Source organism: Punica granatum, chromosome 3 (assembly GCF_007655135.1).
Source record: "Punica granatum isolate Tunisia-2019 chromosome 3, ASM765513v2, whole genome shotgun sequence".
NCBI classification, from domain to species: Eukaryota; Viridiplantae; Streptophyta; class Magnoliopsida; order Myrtales; family Lythraceae; genus Punica; species Punica granatum.
In genome coordinates this window covers 11604596-11614079 of record NC_045129.1, presented here as the reverse complement: position 1 = coordinate 11614079, position 9484 = coordinate 11604596, and the positions used below count along the sequence as shown (strand labels likewise).

At 42.6% G+C, this 9484-nt stretch overlaps 3 protein-coding genes across 3 annotated transcripts; all 3 read left to right on the top strand.

The window, feature by feature from the left end:
• The first annotated feature begins 466 nt into the window (after positions 1–466).
• Positions 467–3013, top strand: LOC116200274 (pentatricopeptide repeat-containing protein At2g21090-like). Its single transcript, XM_031531111.1, has one exon. The coding sequence runs from the start codon at positions 757–759 to the stop codon at positions 2491–2493; it is 1737 nt and encodes a 578-aa protein (XP_031386971.1). The 5' UTR covers positions 467–756; the 3' UTR covers positions 2494–3013.
• Positions 3014–3981: 968 nt separating this feature from the next.
• On the top strand, positions 3982–5457 carry LOC116200276. The gene is made up of 2 exons (XM_031531112.1): positions 3982–4749; positions 5037–5457. The coding sequence occupies exons 1-2, from the start codon at positions 4076–4078 to the stop codon at positions 5119–5121; spliced, it is 759 nt and encodes a 252-aa protein (XP_031386972.1). The 5' UTR covers positions 3982–4075; the 3' UTR covers positions 5122–5457.
• Positions 5458–6436: 979 nt separating this feature from the next.
• LOC116200273 (pentatricopeptide repeat-containing protein At2g13600) lies at positions 6437–9439 on the top strand. The gene has a single exon (XM_031531110.1). The coding sequence runs from the start codon at positions 6932–6934 to the stop codon at positions 9053–9055; it is 2124 nt and encodes a 707-aa protein (XP_031386970.1). The 5' UTR covers positions 6437–6931; the 3' UTR covers positions 9056–9439.
• Positions 9440–9484: the final 45 nt, after the last annotated feature.

The window sequence follows — 9484 nt, the reverse complement described above, 5'->3', positions numbered from 1 at the left end:
ATCATTAAATTCTCTCAACTATTTAATATTTTTTTCCTCAATTCAATAATACAATCATTACTTTCTTTCCAATTACTTTTGTCTTTATCTTATCAAATCAAACTAAATCAAATTTAACTTCAATAGCAAACAATTTAATTTTATTATCAAATACAAGTAAGTCTTTTTTACTCTATTGACTCATCTCGTTCTTCTCGTCTAAGCAAAAGAATTCCAAACTCGGGACTATTCTTGAACCTTCTCCCTCCAGTTATGTTCAAATTCCCTGTATTCAAATAGAGCCTAGACACATCATTTTCGGTTTTTTTTCTTTTAAAATCTGGTTAGATGTACCGAATCAAGTGTGTTGGTTCTCTAATTTGAGGTAGCCTTACATATCATTGGACTGGGCCCAGTCAGCCCCACTACATATAAAACTCTTGCCTTAGAAGAATTGCAGTTGTACGATAGGAAACTCAAACTCGAGACATCTCTCCTAAGTCTTAACCATCAGGATGCCAGGCCACGGCAATTCAGCAAACGGCGCAAATCTAGCCAGGGACTTACTTGGGAAAGTCTCTAGAGTTTGAGCACTCTATTGCTTAAGAAAACAGTGAAGGGTCCATTTCGATCCGCATGTAGCATGTGGTCAAATACTTCCTCGCTATACAACGACGAACGAAACAAGCAAACAATAACTGTCACTGAAAACTTTCTACCGAAAAAAAAAAAAAAAAACTATCACTGAAATCTATCGGAGACACCAACTTTGATTTGATGTTCCTCACCGATCATCTCATCCCACCCATCGAACATTACGTTTCTCTGATTCAAAAATGCATCTCAAGCAAGAACTTGAAGCTGGGCATGTCGCTTCACTCTCGTCTCATCAAGACCTCCCTCTGCTCAGACCTTTTCTTCGCCAACCACCTCATCAACATGTACTCCAAATGCGGCTCCATTGGCAGCGCCCGGAAGGCCTTCGATGATCTCCCCGTCAAAGAAACTCATTGCTGGAAAGTTATCATCTCCGGGTACAGCTGGGCTGGCCATTTCGAGGAAGCGCTGAACCTGTTCGACAGAATGCCGCAACGGGATATTTCTTGCTTCAACGCCCTGATGTCGGGATTCTCCCGTCACGGGCTTCACAAAGATTCTGTTTCCATGTTCAGAATTCTGCAGAAAGAGTATCGCTATGTCTGTATGGATGAGTACACAATGGTGGGTATAGTTGGGAATTTCGCTTGCTTGGGTGCATTGATGCTCCTGCGCCAGGTTCATGCAGTGGCTGTTGTTATCGGGCTGGAATTTAATAGGATCGTTTACAATGCCTTGATCAATGCTTACGGAAAATGCGGTGAACTGGATGTGTCCCATAAGTTGTTTGATCTGATGGCAGATAGAGACATGGTGACGTGGACTTCCATGGTTGCTGCCTATGCCCAGGCTGATAGCTTAGATGATGCTCTCAGATTATTCGGTGAAATGCCAAGTAAGAATGCAGTTTCTTGGACTGCATTGATCATGGGCTTTGTTCGGAATGGGCGTGGTCTCGAAGCATTGAATCTTTTCTCCAGAATGCAGGAAGAGGGTGTTCGGCCTGGCCCCTTCACATTTGTTGGTGTCCTGAGCGCTTGTGCTGACCTGGCACTTATTGAAAGGGGTAGACACATTCATGCCCAACTAATCAGGTGCAGCACCATCAACGATTTTCGTAATATATTTGTGAACAATGCATTAATAGATATGTATTGCAAGTGTGGAAGCATGAGAGCAGCTGAAATATTGTTCGAGAGGATGCTGGAGAAGGATATCGTGTCCTGGAATTCTATGATTACTGGGTTCTCACGGAACGGCCTTGGGCATAAATCTGTTGCTATTTTCAAGAAGATGGTGGAAGAAAATGTGAAGCCTAACAATGTCACGTTTCTGGCTGTACTCTCAGCTTGCAGTCATGCCGGTTTAGATTTCGAAGCACTTAAAATTCTGGACTCAATGGAGAAGGATTACGGTGTTTCCCCGAGATCAGATCATCTTGCAATCATGGTTGATTTGTTTGGGAGGAAAAATAGACTCGAGGAAGCTATGGAGATTATTGAGAGGGTACCGGATAAATCAAATCATGTCGGGCTGTGGGGTTCTTTTTTAGGTGCTTGTAGGGTGCACGGAAATTTGGATGTTGCTAGAAGAGCTGCAGAAGCATTGTTTGAATTGGAACCACGAAATGCTGGGAGATATGTGATGTTGTCAAACATTTACGCTGCAGATAATAGATGGGATGATGCGCGGAGAGTTAGGAAACTCATGGAAGAGAGAGGCTTGAGGAAAGATTTGGCAAACAGTTGGATTGAGGTGAAGGATGTTAGGCATGAGTTTGCAGCTAAGGAGAGATATCATGGTCAGATAGACTGTGTTTATGATGTACTCAGCAGGCTAACTGATCATATTAAGGAATCCGGTTATGTGCCCAAAACCAACAGCACATACATTTCGTTGGATGATGATGGTTCATGAATACAAAAGAACCAAATCGGTTCCTTCCTGGATCACCTTTGGCATGATTTAACTGTGAACTTACACTAAATTCTTTCCCAGATGCTCCTATTCCTTGCAAGATGGTCGTATATGCACTGAAGGACCTAAAGGCATCTAATTATCTTAGATCGTGGAACTATAATTTCGGGCCACATCTAGTCCATTCTCCAGGCCAACTGTGGAGTAAAAGACCAAACGGTGGCTCAGAAACTTCTACTTCTGCCTGTCTAGCTCTCTTCTTCAGTCTGGCCTAATTGTGCATTAACATATACAGCTTCCATCCCCAAAATCATCGGAGATCTCAGGTCAGTGAAGTCGCCAATTTATTCAATTTCATGTATAGAAAAAGCATGTCTTAGAAAGATAAGACTGTACAGGGTGACTTCCAAAATTATTATCTCATTGATCTAAATGATTTTTTAAGTAGACAAGAAGAATCGTGCTGTAAGAAAGATTACAATCGCTATATTGCATTTCCACCAGTTCTCATTTCCTTGAACTTAAGTGCACGCAAGTTAAACTCCACACCTGCATGATTCAATTGACGGGGTCAGAATCCTCTTTTTTTCCAGTTCTCTAGAAGCCAGCTAGTGTTTTATGAGAAAAGCTAATAAGTTCTATTCAATTTAACGTTAAGTTGAAATTCAAGATGCTCTCTGACTCCTAGCTACCATTGCTTTGAAACCTTAAACTTTCCAAAGCTTTCCACACGGAGAGTATATTGACCATACCGTAAATGTCATACAGCAACAGCACATAACTCAATCTAGTCTACCATCGTACGTCGTAAGGTCATATGCTATTTAGCTATGGTTAAGATCGTTTGGAGTTGCCGATAATTTACATAATTTCTGTGCTATAATTGGTACACATCGTGAACTGCCTGTATATTCCTTTTCCATAATATATTAAAGCGACAACAGGGAGATCAAAGACAAGTGGTGGGGACAAAAGATTGTCCAATTCAATAACTCTATTTGCTCCAATGCTCAATCATGGTTCACTCGATTGGAAATCATATGGTATCTTAATGCCCCATAAAAAGGGTTGATCACGATTTCTAGAAGGACGAGGAATATAATTTCTAGAATTGTAATCTATTTACTGGTCCCCCAAAAATTTGCACTAGTTCGGCGCGGTCTTGATCGGAGAGTGACCTTGTTAATCTGGAAGTATGTATGTACCTCGGCCTGATGTCTGCTGTCGAAATAAAACGTGTAGTCTTAGTCGATATGAATTGTTCTTGAATCCCGACAAGTGCGAGATTTCTGCAATCCGGTACGAGTTGAAGCGAAGGGGATGATTTGATTTTGGATCGATACGTCAATCGTGGTCGTTTTCCAATGAGGAAGTTGTGAATGGGACAAGCGTAGAAAAAATGAGGGAGGAAGATGGGATCGTTTTCAACGGAGACCTTCCCATCAAAGACGGCAACGACTTTCCAGTTTCCAAAGGAGACAAAATTTCCAATGTTTGAGATCATTCGTGTTATAAATTCTCCTCTCAACAACTCCCTCCATTAATTCAGTCACTTCACTTCACCTCCCACAAGTCCTCAGCCATGAGCCTCGGGGACGGAGAGTTCTGTTTCTGGACCGAACCTGGGCTCCGACGCCATGTGAGGAACTTGAACTTAGGATTACATGGATCGATCGATCCGTGCAAAGCAGTGGATGATGACTGCTCGTCTTCTCCGCTGCTCCCCCGTGATCATCACTACAGCAGCCCCTCGCCTTCCTCGAGATCGCAGGCTATCGAGCAGGGCAGGAGGGAGCTCATGGAGATGGTCCGGGCCATGCCCGAGTCGAGCTTCGAGCTCTCTCTGAAAGATATAGTCGATGAGCAGCAGAGTTGGAAAGAATCCCAGAAAGAGGATGATTCGGTCAGCGGGGAGGTGGGTAAGGAGAAGCAGAAGGAGAAGAGCAGTAAGAAGAGGAAGAAGACGAGTGCCGCTGGGCGCAGAACGGATCGCCGTCAGGTGTCGAGAACCAGCAGCATGGAAAGTGGGACTTTCATGATCAAGATCTTCTTCCCTGCTTTTCTCACATCGAAGAAGGCACCATCAAAGGGAAGGAACCCATCGAAATCAAAGATTTCCCCAAAGACGTCGACTGAGGGGCCCGAGAATCGTGGGGACCAGGAATCATGGGGGAAAAAGTCTTCTGCTGCGGCTGAGCAGAGGAATCACAAGAACCCGAATGGCAGCAAGAGTAGCAGCAGCAGCAACAGAAGCAGGTAAAATTTCAATCTGAATGCTTAATGCTTTCAAAATAACAATGACAACTGATCCAAAGGTCCGGAATCAGTAGGAACATGCATGGTATCATACGTTGTAGTTAAACATCACGTCATTCGTGCCATGAACAAATAGTTAAATGCAATCTGTGTAGAAAACTGGGGAAAGTATAAGACGTTTGAAGTTTTTCCCGATTTTAAAACGTGCTGGCATCCGCCTACTAGGTTAATTGTGGTCATACTGATTATGATGATAATGAGCTGAAGGTGCGTGTTTGTTTCCCCAGTTCATGCAGGGAGTCACTCCCCAGCTGCTGGCCTTTTGAAATGATGAAGGGCAAACTGAGGAGACAGAGAACATGCAACTTCTGAAGAAGATAGATCAACAATTTCATTTTCCAGATTAGCTGTACCGTAATATGTTCATACCAGGAGGAAAAAGTTGTCTTTGAAGAAGAAGGTCCGATGAAAATAAGACTGGAAATTTTCGATGCGGGACGACGATTGCTTAATGTAGGAGTCAATTTCTGCTCATCGAAAAGGAGAAAGATCAGAAATGTTTTGGTCATGAATAATTTACTAACTATATGCTGTTTACATGAATGAGTATATTATCTGCAAAAAATGTTCTTTGCTTCTGCACATAATTTACTAACTATATGCTGTTTACATGAATGAGTATATTAAACCTTAGGACTTTCTACTTAACGTCGGGAAATGATGATTATGTTGCGGACAACGATTGTTACTTGTGGTACTAATTGCCTCCTCATTTATTGTATTGGACGCTGCTTATACACAATCCAATGCAAAATATAGAAGATTAGCAACCAATTGAAGAAAATTTCTTCCCAAGGCGGGGGATCTGTTGTTGATTCTCGTGGTTTAAGAACCCGTAATGAGCCTGCTCATGGTAATAAGAAACTCACCATCTATTGATTCATTACTGATATAAATGGGCAAAAATGGTTCGAAATTCGGCCTTCATCAATCGTTACTGAGGACAAACTCGATATCGACTGAGCTCATGGACAAACACTTTCTCTCCTGTTCGACAGAACATCATGGTCTCCTAGCCCCGTGATCCCGTGGTGGCCCGAACCTTAGTGACGAACAAAGAATAACTAAAAATTTTAAACCAAAATTATTATTACTTTTAACTTTACTTATCAACATAATTATTACTTTTTCCTTTTTCATTTTTTTTCAATTTTTTTAACCATTCAATTCAATTTTTAATACTAATTTTCTCAACTATTCATTACTTTTTCACACTTTTTTTCATAATTCAACAAGACAATCAGTACAAATCAATTAAAATTAAAACTCAACTCTAAAACTAAACACAACCTAAAAAGTTTAGGGACCATTTCATAAAGGTAAAGAATGGCGTTCTCTTGTTCTTTAGAGGCCACATAATAACTTGTGAAAATATTCAATAAGTATTACTCATCCACTTTAAATAAGTGAGAATATGTGGATCCATTATAAAAAAAGTCTTGTGTGCAACGACGGTATCACGTAGAATTATACTACAAAACATATTTTTGTCAAAAATAAATTATTTTTGTCAACAATAATTTTTTTATTGTTATTTATATATTAAAAATCAAAATGGCAACATAGCAACTCTTGAATGCAAATGAAAAATACTCCAGTTCCTTTGAAAATGGTAAGATCTTTGGCGCAAGACGAATGTGTTCTTATTGATTTGTGATATTGACACGTGATATTACCATTGCCTACAAAATTTTCTTTTCATTATGGGATTAATTTTTCACTCTCACATATTTTTAAGTAATACTCGCCTAATATTTGACCATGATTAAGCTAAAAACATGGAGTCCGTCCCTTTCGTCTTAATCTTTCGCGGGATTCGCTCTTCTTTTGCCGCCTCCCGTACTGTACTGTCTATCTGTAGGGACGAACAGCACAGCCCCGAGGTGTTCCGGCGGCGCGACGGCCGACGAGAAGTTAAAGAGCTGAAATTTCTTGCTTCCCTGAAATAAGAACCGGGTCAGAAACACCGCAGGCGTCGATATATTTGTATGGAGAATTCAAATGGATAATCATGATGGAATTTCTCCCTGGAAGAAAAAGTAAACCGCGATGCGATGGCAAAGACAACTTCATCTTCTGCATGTTGTCCATCAAGAAGCTTCAATAGCTCGCGATGAATTAAATGGGCAGACATGTGCGTTTTAAAAATGTGGTCTTCACTGATTCTTCTCCCTTTGCGATGCTGCTGGACGCTTGCGGCCAAGCCAGGTCGGCGCGTGATACCCGCCGGGTCCACGCTCAGGTCATCAAGTCACCGTTTGCGGTGGAAGTCTTTATCCAGAATAGGCTCATCAACGTTTATGGGAAATGTGGCTGCTTGGACGATGCCCGCCGGGTGTTCGAGAAAATGGCCCGGAGGAACACCTTCACCTGGAATGCGATCCTCAGCACGCTAACAAAGTTCGGTTTCATCGAGGAAGCAGAGGCAGCTTTTGGCTCGATGCCTGACCGGGACCAGTGCTCGTGGAACTCGATGCTATCCGGGTTCGCGCAGCATGAGAGGTTCGATGACGCCTTGGGCTGTTTTGCCTCTATGCATAAAGAAGATTACGTCCTTAATGAGTACTCGTTTGGGAGCGCTCTCAGTGCTTGTGCTGGGCTGGTGGATATGAGCGCAGGGGAGCAAATCCATGCTCTGTTGTCAAAGTCTCAGTGCTCATCCGATGTTTTCATGGGGTCTGCTCTCATTGATATGTACTCCAAGTGCGGGAATGTGGCCTCTGCTCAGAGGATCTTTGATGGGATGAGCGCCCGGAATCTAGTCTCTTGGAATAGCTTGATTACTTGCTACGAGCAGAATGGACCAGCAAGAGACGCCCTAGACGTTTTCGTGAGGATGATGGATCAGGGGTTTGAACCTGATGAAATCACCCTAGCAAGTGTACTAAGTGCATGTGCAACCCTTTTGGCGGTGAGAGAAGGGCTTCAGATTCACGCCCGTGTCATGAAATTTGATAAATTTAGGAATGATATTGTCACTGGGAATGCGCTGGTGGATATGTACTCGAAATGTGGTCGGCTTAATGAAGCTCGAAAGGTCTTTGATCGGATGCCCATTAGGAATCTCGTGTCCGAGACTTCCATGGTGAGTGGGTATGCAAAGGCAGGAAGTTTAAAGGCTGCAAGAGTCATGTTCACGAGGATGATTGAGAGGGATATCGTGTCTTGGAATGCACTTATAGCAGGATGCACTCAGAATGGTGATGATGAGGAGGCCTTTGGGCTCTTCCAACTCCTGAAGAGGGAGTCTGTCAAGCCCACGCACTACACATTTGGCAACCTGCTTAACGCTTGCGCAAACCTCGCAGATCTGCAACTGGGCCAGCAGGCCCATGTCCACGTCTTGAAGCATGGCTTTCATTTCCAGTCTAAGGGAGAGGATTCTGATATCTTTGTTGGGAATTCGCTGGTAGACATGTACATGAAATGTGGTTCTGTTGAAGACGGATCTAGGGTTTTTAGGAGCATGTCGGAAAGGGACAGAGTCTCATGGAATGCCATAATAGTTGGGTTCGCACAGAATGGTTATGCAGACGAGGCTCTCAGAGTATTCCATGAAATGTTGGAATTTGGCGAGAAACCGGACCAAGTAACTATGATTGGTGTTCTTAGTGCTTGCAGCCACTCAGGACTCGTAGACAAGGGCCGTCTTTATTTTCGATTGATGGTTGAAGATTATGGCTTGGTACCAGTAAAAGATCACTACACATGTATGGTAGACCTGCTTGGGCGAGCTGGTCTCCTCAATGAAGCGAAGGACTTGATAGAGGCAATGCCCTTGCCTGCTGATGCTGTCATCTGGGGTTCACTGCTTGCTGCCTGTAAAGTTCACAGGAACATTGTTCTAGGAAAGTATGTAGCGGACAAGCTCTTAGAGATCAACCCTTCCGATTCTGGCCCTTATGTCCTGCTCTCTAACATGTATGCGGAACGAGGCAGGTGGAGCGACGTCGTCAGGATAAGGAAGAAGATGAGGGAACAGGGAGTTGTTAAACAGCCTGGGTGCAGCTGGATAGAGGTCCAGGGTCAGGTTCATGTTTTCCTCGTGAAGGATAAGAGGCACCAGCAGAAGGGTGAGATTTACTCGGTTTTGAAGACTCTGGTTAAACAGATGAAGCGAGCTGGGTATGTCCCAGATACCAAGGATGATGATCAAGAGGCCTATGAAGAACTGAGTGAACCCGAGCCCGAATCGAATGTTTCAAGTCAGACGAAAGCAATGGCACCGGATGCTGCTGAAGCCTGATGCTTAGTTCACCTAAACGGTTCTACTTCTATGTATTTTATCCGTACCATGAAGAGCAGCACCAAAGCATACTTGAGTCAACAGAGTTTTTTTTTTTTTTTTTTTGCCCTTTTCCATCTTAAACAATCTTAAACAATGACAAAAGGGCGAGCTTTTGGCCACTCGCCCCTCTTTTTTTTTTTAATAATAAAATAAACAATGAAAAGTGTAAACGCGTCCCTACTTTTTGCCACTAGCCCCTCTTTTATTTTTTTTTTCTTTTTTTTTTAAATTTCAGTTTCATTTTTTTTTTTTTATAATGAGGTGCTGAGGTTTCACCTTATTAATCAACCATGTGAATACCATGTAAGTTCATGAGACATTTAAGTTTAGTTATAGGCCGTACATGTGGCCTAATAAAGAGTATACTTCTGCATTGCTTTAATTAAT

Coding starts and splice junctions, on each gene's coding strand:
- LOC116200276 (XM_031531112.1), top strand. CDS start 4,076: ATGAGCCTCGGGGACGGAGAGTTCTGTTTCTGGACCGAACCTGGGCTC. Junction 4,750..5,036: donor AGCAGCAGCAACAGAAGCAG/GTAAAATTTCAA, acceptor TTGTTTCCCCAG/TTCATGCAGGGAGTCACTCC.
- LOC116200274 (XM_031531111.1), top strand. CDS start 757: ATGTTCCTCACCGATCATCTCATCCCACCCATCGAACATTACGTTTCT.
- LOC116200273 (XM_031531110.1), top strand. CDS start 6,932: ATGGGCAGACATGTGCGTTTTAAAAATGTGGTCTTCACTGATTCTTCT.